Consider the following 18,386-nt stretch of genomic DNA (forward strand, 5'->3'; position numbering starts at 1 on the left):
TTTTACCGAAAAAGTGGTAAAACTGTTCAACACCTGGTAATATTTTTGCCCTAAACTGGTAAAATTTTACCAGAAATAGGGTAAATATGGTAAAAATTTACCAATAATTGTGGTAAAAACGGGTGGTAAAAATCATGAGAAAGTGGTAAAAAACGACCTTAATTATAGAAAAACATCGCTTGTACACAAATCGCAAAAATAAAAAAAAAATTGTTTTCATTATTATCTTTATTGATTGAAACACTTAAACATATTTTTTTACATAATGATTTACATAGGTACGATAGCGCGATACTATATAGGTATATATTCACAGAAATTTTCTTAATTAGTCTATAATTCTAGACGTGGTTTAAATGACCAAATATTACATAGTTTTATTCAGATAATATAACTGCATGTTTAATCGGTTTAAGCTGAGAAATTAACACAAATATACATAGGTTTTAATTGCTGAGATCTGGATTCTAATTGTACTTTATACTAGAACATTTTTATACACAAGAAAAATATATTACGAAGTTACTTTCCATTATTAAATTTTCAAAAATTTGCTATATAGGAATAGCGGTTTCAAATATAATATTATATGAATATTCTCATCGTCAGAACAAAACTGTCAAAACTGTCATATAGATTAATGTACGTACAAATTAAAGGTGGTTAAACATATTTTTGACTCAAGATATCTTGATATATATCACTTTTTTATCACAAATAGTTTATATATGATCTGACTGGAAGGACTATTATACATCAGCTTACTTTTGTCCTTCTTTTCTTTCCTTTTGCCTCTTGTGAAAGAAGACGCGGCAGTCTGCACAACAATAGGTGCATTCGATGAGTCTTGTGTTTGTTGGCAGCTCGCTTCGGGGACTGCGTCCATGGGCGCAGGTCTTGATTTTCCCCGGTGTTGCAGTTCTTTTGCGCCTACTCAGTTTTGATGCTGGCGGGATTGTAGGAGGGGGTGGTTCAAACATCTCCTGCTCATCATCTGACACCCGATACACTGAAATTAAAATATTTTTTAAAATTATTTTTTTTTACAAAAAAATACTTCAATTTTACAATAGTTTTTTTTTCTAGCCTAACCTAACCTAGTGTATTAATAGAAAGAGTAATATTTCTAGTTTTAGCCTAGCCTAGCCTAGCCTAGCCTAGCCTAGCCTAGCCTATTCTAACCTAACCTAACCTAACCTAACCTAACCTAACCTAACCTAACCTAACCTAACCTAACCTAACCTAACCTAACCTAACCTAACCTAACCTAGTGTAATAATACAATGTATTACGGCATTTTCTTAGTGCCTAGTACAGAAATGTTTCACTATATGCTTTGGGCACAGTCGCTAGTATAAATATTGTACTATACCTGGGCTTTTTGGTCCTGGATTCTTTATGTTCTCATAAATTATATCAAAATCCGGTTTGTCTTCCATCCTGAAATTAAACAATCTATACTACAAAGTAAAACGATTTTTGTTTGTATGTAGCGAAGGATCTTGTTAACCGCTGAACCGATCGGGTTCTTCTCATAGGTACCGGCAAGGGAAGGGAGTGGCAAAAGAAACTTTAAGGATATACTTCATATTAGAGGGTTTAGCGTACAGAAAAATCATTTACAACACAGTCGCCAGGATAAAGTAGTAAAAACAATTTTTAAAAAATCTTACTTTGCTGGTGTTTCCATAACAGTGACTTCCTTAACCTCGTTCTCATCCGAATTTTCTGGAGAGCCAGCTGCAGCTGTTTTGTTCCTGAATTAAACAATATATATATAATAATCTATTTAAATTAAGTAGTTAACTTTTTGGTTCCACATTTACCCCTTCCACCTTACCCAGCTAGAGGCGTACTTGCTAGTACTCGCTTTTAATAAATAAAGGAACACGTTGAATTTGTCTTTACAGAAAAATCATTTACAACACTGTCGCCCGGATAAAGTATGAAAAAATAATATTAAAAGAAATATCTTACTTTGCTTCTCCTTCCATAACAGAGGCTTGTCCGACCTTCTGGTCATCCTTTTGTGCCGCCGGACATTTCTCGGATTGCTCCCTGAATTAAGCAATCATATTATTATTAAATAGTAAACTTTTTATGGTCCACATTTACCACTCCCACCTTACCCCTAGAGGCATACTTGCTATAGTTTTGTAATATATAAAGGTGAATTTGTCTGTACCGAAAAATCATTTACAACACAGTCGCCCGGATAAAGTATGAAAAAAGATTATTAAAAGAAACTAGTGGCTACGCCCCTAGAAACCTCTAGGGGCACTTAAGGTTGGAAGGGGAAAAATCAACATCTTCCCATTTTCAATTTCAGTTTCAGAAGAGTAAAAATATTTTTTGGGGGAGGGGGTGAAGACACCCTGCACAAAAATAGTTTAAAACCTTTCCAGGACATATAAGAAGCTTCACTTTAAAGGAGAACAATATCGGTTTAGCGGTTATCCTTCGGGACAGACAAAAAACGCTTACTACTTTATATAATAGGATATCTTACTTTGCTTCTCCTTCCATAACAGAGGCTTGTCCGACCTTCTGGTCATCCTTTTGTGCCGCCGGACATTTCTCGGATTGCTCCCTGAATTAAGCAATCATATTATTATTAAATAGTAAACTTTTTATGGTCCACATTTACCACTCCCACCTTACCCCTAGAGGCATACTTGCTAGTTTTGTAATATATAAAGGTGAATTTGTCTGTACCGAAAAATCATTTACAACACAGTCGCCCGGATAAAGTATGAAAAAAGATTATTAAAAGAAACTAGTGGCTACGCCCCTAGAAACCTCTAGGGGCACTTAAGGTTGGAAGGGGAAAAATCAACATCTTCCCATTTTCAATTTCAGTTTCAGAAGAGTAAAAATATTTTTTGGGGGAGGGGGTGAAGACACCCTGCACAAAAATAGTTTAAAACCTTTCCAGGACCTATAAGAAGCTTCACTTTAAAGGAGAACAATATCGGTTTAGCGGTTATCCTTCGGGACAGACAAAAAACGCTTACTACTTTATATAATAGGATATCTTACTTTGCTTCTCCTTCCATAACAGAGGCTTGTCCGACCTTCTGGTCATCCTTTTGTGCCGCCGGACATTTCTCGGATTGCTCCCTGAATTAAGCAATCATATTATTATTAAATAGTAAACTTTTTATGGTCCACATTTACCACTCCCACCTTACCCCTAGAGGCATACTTGCTAGTTTTGTAATATATAAAGGTGAATTTGTCTGTACCGAAAAATCATTTACAACACAGTCGCCCGGATAAAGTATGAAAAAAGATTATTAAAAGAAACTAGTGGCTACGCCCCTAGAAACCTCTAGGGGCACTTAAGGTTGGAAGGGGAAAAATCAACATCTTCCCATTTTCAATTTCAGTTTCAGAAGAGTAAAAATATTTTTTGGGGGAGGGGGTGAAGACACCCTGCACAAAAATAGTTTAAAACCTTTCCAGGACATATAAGAAGCTTCACTTTAAAGGAGAACAATATCGGTTTAGCGGTTATCCTTCGGGACAGACAAAAAACGCTTACTACTTTATATAATAGGATATCTTACTTTGCTTCTCCTTCCATAACAGAGGCTTGTCCGACCTTCTGGTCATCCTTTTGTGCCGCCGGACATTTCTCGGATTGCTCCCTGAATTAAGCAATCATATTATTATTAAATAGTAAACTTTTTATGGTCCACATTTACCACTCCCACCTTACCCCTAGAGGCATACTTGCTAGTTTTGTAATATATAAAGGTGAATTTGTCTGTACCGAAAAATCATTTACAACACAGTCGCCCGGATAAAGTATGAAAAAAGATTATTAAAAGAAACTAGTGGCTACGCCCCTAGAAACCTCTAGGGGCACTTAAGGTTGGAAGGGGAAAAATCAACATCTTCCCATTTTCAATTTCAGTTTCAGAAGAGTAAAAATATTTTTTGGGGGAGGGGGTGAAGACACCCTGCACAAAAATAGTTTAAAACCTTTCCAGGACCTATAAGAAGCTTCACTTTAAAGGAGAACAATATCGGTTTAGCGGTTATCCTTCGGGACAGACAAAAAACGCTTACTACTTTATATAATAGGATATCTTACTTTGCTTCTCCTTCCATAACAGAGGCTTGTCCGACCTTCTGGTCATCCTTTTGTGCCGCCGGACATCTCTTGGATTGCTCCCTGAATTAAGCAATCATATTATAATTAAATAGTAAACTTTTTTTTGGTCCACATTTACCCCTCCCACCTTACCCCTAGAGGCATACTTGCTAGTTTTGTAATATATAAAGGTGAATTTGTCAGTACCGAAAAATCATTTACAACACAGTCGCCCGGATTAAATACCAAAAAAAGAAGTGAAAAAAATTTCTTACTTTGTTTGTGTTTCCAAACAAGCGATCTCCTCTTCCAAAGAAGCAATTTTTTGCTTTGCTGCCCCAAGGTCTTGTTTTATTTTCTGCATTGTCTCCCATCCATCGTCGTCCCTGAAAAATAAAAAAAAATAATACTAAAGTAACAGGATGTCCGTGTTTATGTACCGAAGGATCTCGATAACCACTGAACAGATCGGGTTCTTCTCATAGGTACCGGCAAGGGAAGGGAGTGGCAAAAGAAACTTTAAGAGATATACTTCATATTAGAGGGTTTAGCGTAGCTGCTAATTTGAAATATCAGGGGTGTATATCCTATATGGGATCTCCTGTTCAGGTGGTGGGGGGAAAATAACTAAAATATGTGTGGTAGGACCAAAAATTTTAGTTCTTTCAATATTTCTCCATTTCCGTCCCTACTTGGTGAGATAAAAATAGGTGGGAAAAAAATACAAAATTTTGTACCACGGGAACAAAATAAATCTTGTGCGTAATGTACACCCCTGAATGAAACTATAATTATTCGCCATAACAATAATGTTTATCCTACTCTTTTCAATCCGGCTACTACCACCTTCCGAACAGAAATAGAATGGTAACAAAAATAAATAAACTTACGTAGTGCAATCCAAAGTTAGGTTCAAATCTTCTGTATCAGACGATTTAGGAGGGGTATCAGGCAGGTCAGCCAGCTTAGCAGGCAGCTCAGGCTCAGACACACTCATTTCGTTCTTCTCTTTTTCGCTATCACTGAAATATATAAATATATATTATATATCCCAGGTAATCGGACCTTTGCCCAAAGAAGTAATTACCAAAAAATATGTAATATGTATTTATGTAATTATGTTGTGATGGATTGTCGAATCCGATTCGATGAATGGTTACCAAAATATAGCTAGGGACGGACGGACGGACAGACAGACAGACAGACAGACATCATTCTACTTCGTTTTATACATATTAAAATATTACTCACCCACTTGTGGTTTCCGGCTTCTGTTCTTCGTGCTGTTCGTCTCTCTCTAAGTCGGCTGCTGCTGTGGCTGACATGGACATGTCGGACATTCTATATTAAATTTGAAAAGAAACAAATTATCACTGGTAATTAAATTTTCATGAATAAATGTCCAAAAAACTGACGTAGGGAATTTTAATATAATAGGGTCCAGCAAGATCACATATTGGTATATCTTATATTGTAAACAAGTATATAGACAAATTTCATTTACAAAAAGTTAATACAAATTTGAAACGTTCTCTTTTTTAATTACAGCACATAAACATTACGGATTTTACCATGGAAATCTACCACCGTATTAATTAAAACATTCCCTACGATAACTGTCATATATATAATATTTATATACAAAATTAAACAAATATATAAAATTAACAAAAGCTAGTTGTGAATACTTTTTTTCCTTAGTTTAGGGGGTAAACTACAACTGCTATATACTGAATTACAAAAAATGCGACAGATTATACAACAAAAAATTTTCAGTTTAAGCTCTTAACTTTAAGCTCATTAAACTTAATTGGTGGAAAGGGGTAGTTTCACAAAATGCATTTGAACTTAATTTTGTGAATTGCATATTTTTCTTTGTTAAGATGGTAAAAGTACGTGGTAGAAAATTTAACTTTCTTCAAATTTATGCCATATAAATAGAGTTTAAACACATTTAAACAGGTTCAAATATACGGTTCACTAAATTAACTTCAAATGCATTTTGGGAAACTACTCCTTTCTAGATATTATAAAAAAAAGTTGAAGATGAAACTTATGAAATAAAAAAAAATTACATATAAATATATATATACGTAAAGTCCTGGAATTATTGGGATTGACTGGGAGCTATCAGGTCTTCGTCTTGTTCTTCGTCTTGTTCTTCGTCTTGTTCTTCGTCTTGTACTTCGTTTTCAGACGAAAGTTCCGACGAATAATACTTGTCTCCATTCTGCCAGGGATGTATATTCTACATGGTTCGGATGTGTAATATTTTTTCCAAGTCTGCACAGGGATGTATATTATATTTCATTAAATATAAATAGATGGAGGTAAGAAAAAAAGGTAATAATTAAGAAAACTGAAAACATTTGTAAATTTTAAAAATTTTTAGCCGTGGACAAACAATATTTCTTGTGCAGAATATACACCCCTTTCCCGAATCAGCTGTAATGTAGCTGCCAAAGATACTGTAATTGTTTATGTTCTGAGAACATTGTTGAGAACTTGCTCTCTGTGGTGGTCTGGAGCTTGATCTTTTCTTCTTCTCTAACTCTTCATCTTCAGGCCTGATTCCCTGTTCCCACAATCTTTGCTTCTTCATGTTGGCCTTTACTCGTTTGTTGGCATCTCTTCTTGTCCGAGTCTCACCACGCTGGCCGAAATCGGGCAAATGTGTATTTGTTCTGTTCAACATTTGCTGCATCCTAATTTGGTTAGGTTGCTCACTGAGTTGACTATTACTACAACCTGGCTCTGGACTGAGTTGACTATAACTACAACCTGGTTCTGGGTTTACGTCTTCATCAGGATTTGATGTGCCTGCGCAACTTTCAGCATATTCCCGGCTTTCATTTTGTGCTCTGCTCGTGCTTGCTCTGCTCTGGTTTCTGTACAACACCGCTTCAATTTGATTCGTTGATGGAAATGTTGTTTGTTTTCTGGGACGTTTAGGAACTTCTTTGGTAGGCTTTGGCTTTTGGGCCACTTTTGCTTTTGGCCTGCGTTCATCTTCTTCTTCTTCACTACTACTACTACTGCCAGTTCCAGTGTCTGGGTCTGATTGATGACCTTGATCTGTATCATCACTTTCTGGTGCTTCTTCTTTGATGTCAGAAATTAATTCACCTTCTTCTTCATCTTTTTTCCACTTTGCTTTTTCTCCTACAAAGAAATAAAAAATGTTAAAGCAAATGTACATAATTGTAGCTTCAATATTATTTCCATACCTATATGAACATTAGTTACTATTAATCAGATTCAAATGAAAACAAGCAATATTTTTTACCCTATATTTATATGCCAATCAAAGATAAAAGGGGGAATTTTGCATTGGCAGTTGCTTTATAGGGGTACAATATGGAACTGTGAAGAAACGGCGTCGCCACCGCCGAGAACCGCCAATAAAAGCCCCAAAAAAATTAGGCTGGTTTTAGTTTTGGTTTCAAAAAGTGTCACTTTCGCCCACCCCCCCCCCCCCCATTTATTACATTAAGACCTGTAACTTACCGTCAATGTTGATGAGTTCTAAAATTTCCCTTTGGTTGTGTATAGAAACATTTGAGCCTACTGCAACAACCTCATAATGACCCGTGTGGTTTTCAATTATAATGGCAAGTTTGGGTAATATTATTCCACATGGATGTATCCGAATTTCCTTACTTGCATTGCCGTCATTCTTGCCCTCAATGTCCTCAACCTCCAAAATTTCGTCACTCTCGTTTCCGTCATCTTCGTTATCCACCTCGAATGATGGTTCATTTGAGTCCAGCTGTAAACTTCTCTTGGTTTTTGCTTCGGCTTCCAATGCGGTTTGCCTTCGCTCCCGGTTCTTCTTTGGAATGATCGGCACATCATCTAAATAATTATTATAGTCATTATTTCAAATAGTATAAATGTTACCCAACCCCCCCCCCCCCCCCCCCCCTCCAAGGAAATAGCTTAAAATCACCGCAGGACCAATACACAGAAGAGTAGAATCCGATCTCCAGGACACAATTAATACCATAAAAAACCTAGTTTTTACCACTTTTATGGTAAAATTTTACCAGCCTATACGATTTAAAAGGTGGTAAAATTTTACAGTAACCTCGATCGATTCAGTGGTTACTGAGATCTTAAGCTTCTGACGGCCGGACAGACATTAAGCTACTTAGTATTATAGATAGCGGCTGCGCCCATACAAATTTTAGCCTAAAACCCTGTCAGGGCCTGTACGAAGTTTCCCTTAAAACAAAATTAATCCACAGGGTTTTTATCTAAGACTACTTCTCAACTAAAATATTAATAAACTTAAATTTAGGTGATACAGTTCCTACGTTTTTCAAACTATAAATAACAATACCTTCGGCATCCTCATCATTCTCATCACTGCTGCTTTCCTCCACGACACTTGTTGCCTTTCCAGTCACCTGTCTCTCGTTACTGTTGCCTGTAAATAATTAATTTATACATTAATTTTATACGTTTCCAAACAAAAAGCAAGTACTGAAAACATTTTTTCCACCCCCCCACCCCCCCTACTTGGTGGAAAAAAAATTTTAAAAGGAAATGTGTTGTAGGAGGGATAGAATAAATAAATCATAGAGTTCTTTAAATATTTTTCAATTTTCCCCCTACTTGGTGAAAAAAAGCTAGGGGGGGGGGGAAGAAAAATTTAAAAAAAATTAGTAGCAGAGGAAAAAAAATCTTGTGCAGTATATACACAATACGAGGAAAGATAAAACTTATAAATAATAATTAATGTTCAACAAATATGTACCTGTGATTGAATTATTTCGTCCATAAAATTCTTTCTGTCTTTGCAGTGGTGGAAAGTTTGGTGGTGGTTCATCATCTTGCATTGGCACTGTATCATCAAGATTTCCCACATTTTGGCCCTCATCGTCTGTTTCACAAATAATTATCTTCTTCGACTTTTTCGAGCCCTTTCCATGCTTCTTCCTTTTGGAGCTTGTGATGTTTTCAAATACATTTACTTTGGGTTTATTATTGGACTGGCTGTTGACAATTGGATCTTCATATAACCTACGTGGCTTTACTGGTTGCTTTACTGGTTCTGGAGTTACTGCTGGATTCTCCGCGGGTGGTATGCGTAACTCATTCCCAATCTGATCATCATTTGAATTCATTTCAACGTCGTCGCCTCCGTCATCAATTACAAGCTCCTCACCATTGTTGCTTTCTTCATCAGCAATGTTTTCCATACCATTTTCTTCAACAGCATTGCCTTCAGCATCATTGTCTTCAACAGCATTGCCTCCACCATGATTGCCTTCACCATCATTGTCTTCACCATCAGTGGATTCATCAGCAGTGGAATCATCAGCAGCGGAATCATCAGCAGTGGAATCATCAGCAGTGGATTCATCAGCAGTGGTGTTCATTCTTCCGATCTTTCTATTTCTGGAAATTTTTGTTGCTTTCTCACTGGCATTGTGAATCTTTGTCTGTTCTTCACTCATTTCTGGTTTCAAATTTATTGTGGCGTACGTATAATACATTACAGCTCTTGCTATAACCTTCTTATCACTATGGACTGTCTTGAAAAATTGCTTGGATTTCTTTGCATTCCCAATGTCTGCATAATTTTTGATCTGAAATGTAGTACTCGACCTGTCATTGTTTCTTTTCAAGTAAATCTGGTTCTTTCCTTGAACTTCGTGGGGTAAGCAACCCATTGAGTGGGCACCTAACATGTAGTAAAATTTCTTGTCTTCGGCTGTAACACCTGGTGTTGAAGTTGTGATTGTCTTCGGTTTAATACGCCGCTTAATTCTTTGTATCTCTGCAGGGGCCAGATACAATTCACACATCTGTAAGGCTGATCGTTTCTGTGGCTTTTCCTTCTTGTCTTTCTTGTCTTTCTTGTCTTTCTTGTCTTTCTTGCCTTTCTTATTGCTTGTCTCCTTGCTTGGCTTGAGTTCAAAAACCTGTTCGAACTTGTAGAGGGGGGTTGACAATGCGCGTTCTTGTTTTCGCGTTACCAGCCCTCGAAATAACCTCCAGCAGACAGGATCATCATTAGCAATCATATAATCTTCGGCCCTCTTCATATTTTCACAAAAACCAGTCGCGTCCTTTTTAAAAGTGTGTTCGAAATTGCGCTTGAACCTAGATAAAAAAAGGGTTTATATCAAAACAGTCTCAATATATAACATATAACATATATCAAGAAAAGATGAACTAAAAGTCTTGCCACATAAAAAAATACATGGTACAAAATTGAAATTCTTTGAAACATATGCCATAGAAATGTAGTTTAACAATTTAACAAGAATACAATATGCAGTTAACATTTCGTGAAACTACTTTTTTAACTAAAGAACATTGAAATGCATTTTGTGAAACTACCACTTTCACATTTAATAGACGCGGAATAGATGCGATAAATAATTGAATTACCTACAAGCTTGTACGTGGTTCCTCACTAGAAAAAGGTCGCTTGAAGACACATAGGTTCCTGTTCTCCACAAATTTGGTGGGATAGCTTCATGTAGGTACGTCTCGTTAAGCACTAACTTACAATGATCCAAGAAACGTTCCACTGAAATAATAATGAAATTTTCAATTAACTATGCATAGGTACATGTTTATTATTGTACCAGGGGTGTATATTCTGCACAAGATTTATTTTCACAAATAAAATATATATATAAAAAGATTATTGTACATGGTCACCTGCTAGCAAGAATAGCAATGCCCCTTTCATTCGGTTTATTTCTCTTGCCCCCACCTCCCTTCTCCCTGTTTTAAACGTTTTCTCATCATGTCAAATTTACAAAATAATATTTACTTACCAGTTTCGTCATCAATAAGTTCCGGAGCAGTCCAAAAGGCAGCGGTGATGTGGGCGTCAAAGGTGAACTGCTCGAACACGACATATAGGAAGGTTATGATGTCTCGGCATACTTTCAGTAAGGTTTGCCAGCCTTTATCCACTTTCAGTGAGTCATCGAAATTTTGGATGAAAAAGACAATTTCTTCTCTTCGCATATAACCATCTTTTTCCAAGGGGTCATGGTTCTGTATTCTTTCTTTGTAAAATTCTGGTGAGAAAATACGGTCCACGACAACATCCTGATTCTCACTAGGCCCTTTATTCGCCTCCTCCTCATCAAGCTCATCCACATTGGTCAGTCTTCTTAGATCAGTCACCAAGGTTTCCACTATTTTTCCGGTTTTCTTCATTTCTGTTGTCAGGGTTACAGTATTTTCAGCCATATCTCTTGATACACTGTCTTGCAGGTCTTTGATTTCATTCTTCACTAATTCATGGTTTGTGGACGTTTTGTTTACCAAGTTTCTGATGGACGCATTAATGGGCTCTATTTGATTTTTCATGTGTGAGGTCAAGAAAGTACGTAGCTGCTGAAATTGGTTCTGAATTTGGTTCATAACGGCCCCGGTGAACAAATCCTTAAAATTAAACATATTAAACCACATATTTTCAAGTCTTGGTATTTTAAAAACTACGTGGTAGAAAAGAAGACTATCCACAAACAAGAGCAAGTGATCCTAAGCATCTTCCATCATTTTTGGACTTTGACAAACAAAAAAACTTGGTAAAATTTGACCAACTTTTTGGTAAAAATTGACAAGGTAAATTTTTAGGCTAAGTCCAGATTTTTGGACTTTGACCAAAAAATCAACTTGGTAAAATTTGACCAACTTGTTTGTAAAAATTTACAAGGTAAATTTTTATTGGTCAATGTTTACCAAAAATTTAGTCAAATCTTACAAGTTATTTTTTCCAGGCTAAGTCGATATATATCCTAAATAATTGTAATTTGTATCCTCTGGATGACAAAATGAAATAAAAATAATACCTCGCTTTCTTCCATCTCACCAGAAGGGCCAGATGATCCCTGGGGTCGTGATGACTGGGACTGGGGTCGTGATGATGTTGCAGGAGGAACTACAACTCTCGCGGTCCGTTGACTCGCGGAGGGGTGCCGTGCCCGTGGAGATGGAGGTGGGGTAATATTTATTGGCCTTATTGGAGATGTTGTGGTTCTAGTTGTGTTCTAAAAATAATATAGATAATTATTGTAAAGCATTACTTACCGAGGATTATAGTTTTAAACAACACCGGCATTATCCTAATTTTTTTCTTCTATTTTTTAAAACTTTACCCTCCCCCCCCCCTCTCCCGACAAAATGACTGTGTTAGGTTAGGCTAGGTTAAGTTATATGGTTAGAGGGACCCAATTTGTTCAACGGTTAACGAGATTTGTTGGTACAAACCCACAAACAGACATCATGTTAGTAAGTTTAGTTTAACAACAAAACACCAACAAACCAAAAACCGATAACAATAAAACTTAAAATCCTACCTTTGCTGTTGTACCTTTGCCACCTCCAGTAGATTTGTTGCTTCCAGGTTTGGCACTTGCAGCTTTGGCACTTCCACCTCTGGCACTTCCATTAGGTTTGCCACCTCCAGTAGGCTTGTTGTTCTAAAGCAAGAAATAATTGTTGTATTTACAATGCATAATAAGATATTAGATAGCAGTGGCTACGCCCCTAGAATTTTAATTACTAATATCAAATGTTAAACCCACTGTGGAAAATTAATAAATAATTATACTTGGTCAATAATCTTTTGTGGTCTGTTAAGCGTGAACCGATAAGGTTTTCCTTTCGATCCGGTAACATGCGAATTTATAAGTTTTAAGAGCGAAGGGTAGCAGCAATTTGTACAATAGTAAATTAGGCCTTAAATATAATTTTTACCTTTACAGAACTAGCACTCTTTCCAGTCCTCGTCATTTTGGGATCTAGCTTGGTCAATTGCCAGTCGAAATTACGCTGTTGTATCCAGGTTGTTGGCATGGGCAATTTGCATAGTTTTAAATCTGAAATGTGTAGACAGAAATTAAAATTTTATGTAAAATTAAATTAAATTGCAAACATGTACTCTTTCAAATTACAGACTAGACTTATAACACTTTAACTTCATACCCATCGATGGCCAAAAAGGTAGGGTTTTGCTAAATTAAGTTGACATGCCTTTTTTAAAATTAGCTATAAAAAATAATTTTAATGAAAAAAATATTTTAAAGTACATTTCACATAAATTCCAAATAAAGAGGGAAGGGCCTTCAGTTGAATTTTACAACATTTTACATACATATTATAACAAAAGGGGGGGGGGGGAAGTGACACTTTTTGAAACCAAAACTAAAAGTCAAAGGAACTGAACTAAAGAAACAGTTACAGATCTGTCATTTTGCATGGCAGTTGTTTTATAAGGGTACAATATGGAACTTTTAGTTTTGGTTTCAAAAAGTGTCATTTCCCCCCCCCCCCTTTCTCTGCTTTCAATGTACAAAATTAAATTCCGATAGGAATTACGATGGAGACATCTTGATGCAACAGGTGTACGGAGATATGTGCTACTCTGTACTTCAGTAGGTTGGAGGCTAGTTGTGTTGGAGGATGGCTATAGTCTTCGGGATCGTCAGTCTTGCCTACTCCTAATACCAGGGGTGTATATTTTCAGTGTTTAAAACCATAAAACTTAATTCATATTTCCTAGACCCCCCCTTTACCACACTCTCCTCCTGGCATGATAAGAGAATTACAAATAAATTGTGGTAGGTTAAAAAGGAATTAGATGAAATGTATAGTTCATGAAATATTTCTATACAACAATTAATCATGTGCAAAATATACACCCCTACCTATTATTCTGGAATCTTCAGGAAAGGTGTATGCCGGAAAAAATGTCCTCACTTTGTGGACCAACCATACTGTTTTATCACGACGGCAGTCTGGGACAAAGTAGAGGTCTTGGCAGTCTGTATAGAATTGATTACTTCCTTTTTCCCCTGACAGCCAGCTTTTCATTTATGTACGGTTTCACTGTGTGAAATATCAACAATCTAAATATGTCATTTATGTCATTAATGGCTGTTAAACGGAAAGGTATGTTGCTGGTGAAATCGTTATAGCTTAAGTGTTTGATCAGCAATACACGGAAAGAAAGTTATGTTACATTTTTAAAAATTACATTAAAATTTGTAAAGAGTGGGGGGGGGGGGAGAAGTGACACTTCTTGAAACCAAAACTAAAAGTCAAAGGAACTCAACTAAAAAAAAATAGTATTACCTGTTGGAAACCTCTTTAAGGCCAAAATTATATCCTCGGATGTAAGTTGATATCACATGATTGGCACTTTCGAAAGCATAACAACTGAACGCCATGGATGGTCCAAATCGGCGGACATGTTCCGGCATATGGTAAAGCATGTGAGTATTGTAACTCAAGCACGATTCGCCGTACATCTCCGCCAATTTTGAGTTCAGGACCATTATCATGGTCTTGAGCTCAGCCACACGTTCAGTTGTTATATGCTCTTCGAGACTGCGCAATATGTGGAATAAAAACTTGCATATCAGACGTTGTTCATCTTTAAGATTTGCCAACTGGAAAAAAAAAACATTGTAATAATTTAAGGTAAAACTAGCTCTTTCGCCCCTAGCCTCTAGGGGCTTCGCCCTATATACTTATTGGAAGTCCACCCTCCTCAATAGAAATATATATATAATATAGCACACGTGCGCAAATTTAAAAAGAATGTTATTGCTATACAATATAATGAAACTGAAATAAGCTTTAAATTCTAAAAAGATTATAATATGGTAAAAACCTACCTCTGCATAAAATATCATATGGTAGAAGCCCAGTACTTTGAATTCAGAACTTTTCAAATTGAGGGCTAGCTTCTTCTCTGTCAGGCGCATGATGGACGTACGGGGAACGCGATCAAAATCGCCAACAAGCTTCAATTGATCGTTGATTTCATCTATAATTGGAGTTACTGCAGTTCATGGTAAAATATGGGTGATAAGGAGAAAATTTTCAAAATTTAAGTTCTTTAAACTTTTCAAACTAACACTCTTTTAAGCGGCATAACAAGGCGTACAAATAATGTGTAATAGACATAAATCTAAAAATGCAGAATTTTATCGCAGTGCCGAGAAATGCGCGAAGAAAACACCTATTTTACGCGTCATTTCTTTAGTCAAATGCAGTACATCCCTGTAATTCTCTCCATTTGAACTAAGTCTTCTTCTTCCAATTCTGGATAACTATTACGTCCTTTCTTCAGGTACGTCATCACTTTCTTTACATAGCCCAGGTGCAACGCGTGCATCGGATCACTGGGGGTATCTTGTATTAAATCCAAGCTCGGGTCAAGGTCAGAAAAACTGGTTTTCATGTTCTGATTATTTTCCTCTAACTTGCGGAATTTCTCGTCAGACCTCGGCGTACCCATATTTTGACTGTCACTGGGGTAAAATACATTCATTGATTCGAACAATACCAAGTTCTTTTGACGGAGATAAGTCTGTGAAAAAGCCATCCCTGGAAGGTCACAGTGTGGGCATCCATTTTTTGATCCATGGCCAAGAATGCCGAATACATCGGCTCTGGCAACGGCATCGTGGATGATGGTTCTACATTGAAAGGTATGTCCAGGTAATCCTTCTTGAATTAGTTTGTTGATGAATCGGGTAACATTATCCAGAAAGTTGTAACTGTAGGGACGCCTCCTCGTCTTCTCAAATATGCTGACTGGCAATATAACACTGAAATCCTTGTTGAAGAATAACCTGAAATAATAAAGAAGAATTAATAATAATAGCATTTAATACCTTAGACTTAAAATTGTAGTCACTGATTTATAAAACGTAAAGGCTGGTAAAATTTTACCGTAAAAGTGGTAAAAACTAGGTTTACTTATGGTATTAATTAAGTCCTGGTATACAGTAAGACAGATTTTTATATATGTATGCAATAGAAAAAAGTATCAATTGTAAACTTAGTTTTCTTTCTTATTTGTTTATTGAATGGTTTCCTAAACTTTGGCTTTAAAAATCTGGGCTGTCAATTGATGTAAAACAAATATTTTGATATCCTTTGAAATATAGGCTGCCAATCCTAAAAAATATTTTTTCGAGGGTCATGCTGTATATGAAAAGAACTTTATCCCAACCCAACCCTTTCAAATCCACAATATATTAATTACTTACCTAATCCAGACAGTATAATAGGAGATATGAGATCCCTGAGCTGCTTTCACTCCGTCGCCCGAGATGTCAAAAGTTATATGATCATCAACGGCCTGTTGTCCATTCAACCGTTTAAAGTCTGTGATGGCGTCTTGGAGGATCTCATAGGTAGGGAATCTGGAAAAAGAAATATATTTTTAACTAAAACTTGCACAATTCAAAGAAATTTTGCACCATCGGGCTCCAAATAATATTACGATGAAAAGTAATGGAACAAGGATGACAACATCCATAAAAACCAAAGCACTGTAACGGTACGACAAACGGACATTAACAATTGTGAAGTATCTGAACTGAATTTAAAAATATTAAAGTCGAACCAAAATTGAATGTAAGTAAATTTGTTAAAAAAAAATACTTCAAGAAGGATAAGGTTTATGCACATACTTAAATTTTAAGGAATTAATTATAGAGTGGCTTCGCTTATAATATTGTTCTCAAGTTGTCGCAGGAAGCAATATACCAAAGAATGATCAAACTGATAATTAGAACACTTGAAAGTTTGTTGTTAAAAAAGGAGAAAAATCGACATGTTTAAAATGGACGTACGGAAATTCTGGTAATGATTATAGAAATGCTACGCTTTCTAAATCGTATATAAACATACCTGCACTCAATCAGTGAACCAGGAGCATTTGTAGGATTATATTTGTTTTCTTTGATTTCAACTTTGTATTTGGGTTTGAATAATGTATTATATGACGGAAATTTGAAAATACACGAGCGTTTCAGAATCGCCAGGATGATTCTAACTTTGTTGTGAGAGATGGGGTTGTCTAGAACACAAACGCTTCTGAAATCATTAACAATTTCTTTCTCAAGTTCTGTAAGATGTTTGAAGCGATCCCCGTCATGATCGCCATCAGGTTCGCCATCAGATTCGTCATCAGGGTCATCGTCATCATCTGGGTCAAAATAATCTTCAGGTATATCAAACAATTCGACGTGGTCCCAGTCCTCGGCATCTTGAATGCTGTCATTGTCTGCATCATTATTATCGTTGGTATTATTGTTGTTAATATTGTCTACAACAATATTAATGTAGTTTGTTTCTTCAGGATTGTTATTTAATCGCTCCAAAACTTGGTTTGCGTAGCATTGATAACATATACTTTCGGTTTCCTTTGTGAAGTTGGTATTGCAGCCTGTACAAACTTTACCTAAAAAAATACGATGTTAAACATGGTGTTTTATAGTTATAAACCTTCCCGGGACCTATGTGAAGGTACCCTGTAAAGGAGAACCCAATCGGTTCAGCGGTTAGCAAGATCCTTTTGAACAGACACACAGACATCCTGTTACTTTAGTATAAGGATAATGCCGTAAAGAAAAACTAGTCAAATTAGAAAGTTAAAAAATTAAAAATTCCAGAAAAAGTAGATAAATGTAGAGAGTGGGTGAAGGTGGGTTAGGTTAAGGGATCCCATGTAGAATATACACCCCTGGAACAAGGATATCTTGAGACAAACTTAACTAACGTTTGATCAAACCAATTGTTTGAAATTTAGATTGAAAGGAAAATAAAAAACAAAAATTGGGAGACAATGTTTGTGGGAATTTGGACAAACAAACAACAAACAGACAGACCGACATCGTTCTACTTTATATTACAGATATTGTAGGTTACCTTTTGACGATGCAGTTTCGTTCTCATATTCCACATCCATCAAATCCTCCTGCTGTTCTTCTTCTAGTAATGGCTGACTGTCTTCACTTTGTTGATGTTTCTTGCGCCATTTTCTGGTTCTCGTTACCTTACAGAAGAGTTTTCTTATGGACCTCAGTTTATGCTGCAACTGGAAAAAGATTACATAATTAGTGAATTACTTATTTAAAATAATATAGGGGAGTTGTTATGGATCGTTATTTGGGCAAGCTACACGTGTCAATTGATTACAGTACATATGACTATACTGGTGTAAGAGCAAGCATGTTTATAGTGCGCTGACTGCAAGTGAAAAATAGAAATTAAAGTCGAGCATAGATTATACTTTAAGTACAGTAATGAAAAGTAAGGTCTCATCTTAAATATGTAGAAATAATTAGTTGTAAAAAGTCACCTGTACATTTTTCCTCTTATCTCCACTTCTTATACGCTTCAGTAGAGCTTTAGAGAGTGTACCAATCAAATTGTCTCCCATTTCAATAACGTCTAACAGGGGTGTATAGGTAACTCCTGAAATAAGAAGTATATGTTATAATCAGGGATG

At 36.2% G+C, this 18,386-nt stretch overlaps 4 protein-coding genes across 4 annotated transcripts; all 4 read right to left on the reverse strand.

The window, feature by feature from the left end:
- Positions 1 to 210: 210 nt before the first annotated feature.
- Positions 211 to 2,783, reverse strand: LOC145317285 (uncharacterized). The gene is made up of 3 exons (XM_080158303.1): positions 1,674 to 2,783; positions 1,373 to 1,440; positions 211 to 1,009 (listed from the first exon to the last, which is right to left on the reverse strand). Exons 1-3 carry the CDS (start codon positions 1,688 to 1,690, stop codon positions 762 to 764), a joined length of 333 nt encoding a protein of 110 aa, XP_080014429.1. The 5' UTR covers positions 1,691 to 2,783; the 3' UTR covers positions 211 to 761.
- Positions 2,784 to 3,949: 1,166 nt separating this feature from the next.
- LOC145317279 (uncharacterized) lies at positions 3,950 to 5,456 on the reverse strand. Its single transcript, XM_080158289.1, has 4 exons — positions 5,351 to 5,456; positions 4,990 to 5,121; positions 4,375 to 4,485; positions 3,950 to 4,180 (listed from the first exon to the last, which is right to left on the reverse strand). Exons 1-4 carry the CDS (start codon positions 5,437 to 5,439, stop codon positions 4,096 to 4,098), a joined length of 417 nt encoding a protein of 138 aa, XP_080014415.1. The 5' UTR covers positions 5,440 to 5,456; the 3' UTR covers positions 3,950 to 4,095.
- An 8,457-nt stretch (positions 5,457 to 13,913) lies between these two features.
- On the reverse strand, positions 13,914 to 15,117 carry LOC145327134 (uncharacterized). Its single transcript, XM_080170693.1, has 4 exons — positions 15,102 to 15,117; positions 14,755 to 14,906; positions 14,210 to 14,526; positions 13,914 to 13,983 (listed from the first exon to the last, which is right to left on the reverse strand). The coding sequence occupies exons 1-4, from the start codon at positions 15,115 to 15,117 to the stop codon at positions 13,914 to 13,916; spliced, it is 555 nt and encodes a 184-aa protein (XP_080026819.1).
- On the reverse strand, positions 14,273 to 17,044 carry LOC145329533 (uncharacterized). Its single transcript, XM_080173767.1, has 2 exons — positions 16,784 to 17,044; positions 14,273 to 16,293 (listed from the first exon to the last, which is right to left on the reverse strand). Exon 2 carries the CDS (start codon positions 15,750 to 15,752, stop codon positions 15,126 to 15,128), a length of 627 nt encoding a protein of 208 aa, XP_080029893.1. The 5' UTR covers positions 15,753 to 16,293; positions 16,784 to 17,044; the 3' UTR covers positions 14,273 to 15,125.
- Positions 17,045 to 18,386: the final 1,342 nt, after the last annotated feature.

Source organism: Acartia tonsa, chromosome 1, assembly GCF_053477335.1.
Source record: "Acartia tonsa isolate MP-2025a chromosome 1, ASM5347733v1, whole genome shotgun sequence".
NCBI classification, from domain to species: Eukaryota; Metazoa; Arthropoda; class Copepoda; order Calanoida; family Acartiidae; genus Acartia; species Acartia tonsa.

Excerpts from the sequence above, each read along its gene's own strand:
- LOC145317279 (XM_080158289.1), bottom strand. The coding sequence starts at position 5,439 with ATGTCCGACATGTCCATGTCAGCCACAGCAGCAGCCGACTTAGAGAGA. Across the intron at positions 5,122-5,350 it reads AAGCCGGAAACCACAAGTGG|TGATAGCGAAAAAGAGAAGA; the intron begins GTGAGTAATATT and ends TATATATTTCAG. Across the intron at positions 4,181-4,374 it reads TGTTTGGAAACACAAACAAA|GGAGCAATCCAAGAGATGTC; the intron begins GTAAGAAATTTT and ends TGCTTAATTCAG.
- LOC145317285 (XM_080158303.1), bottom strand. Across the intron at positions 1,010-1,372 it reads TCCAGGACCAAAAAGCCCAG|TGTATCGGGTGTCAGATGAT; the intron begins GTATAGTACAAT and ends TTTTAATTTCAG.
- LOC145329533 (XM_080173767.1), bottom strand. The coding sequence starts at position 15,752 with ATGCTATTATTATTAATTCTTCTTTATTATTTCAGGTTATTCTTCAAC.
- LOC145327134 (XM_080170693.1), bottom strand. Across the intron at positions 14,527-14,754 it reads ATATGATATTTTATGCAGAG|TTGGCAAATCTTAAAGATGA; the intron begins GTAGGTTTTTAC and ends TTTTTTTTCCAG. Across the intron at positions 13,984-14,209 it reads CTTAAAGAGGTTTCCAACAG|ATTGTTGATATTTCACACAG; the intron begins GTAATACTATTT and ends TGACATATTTAG.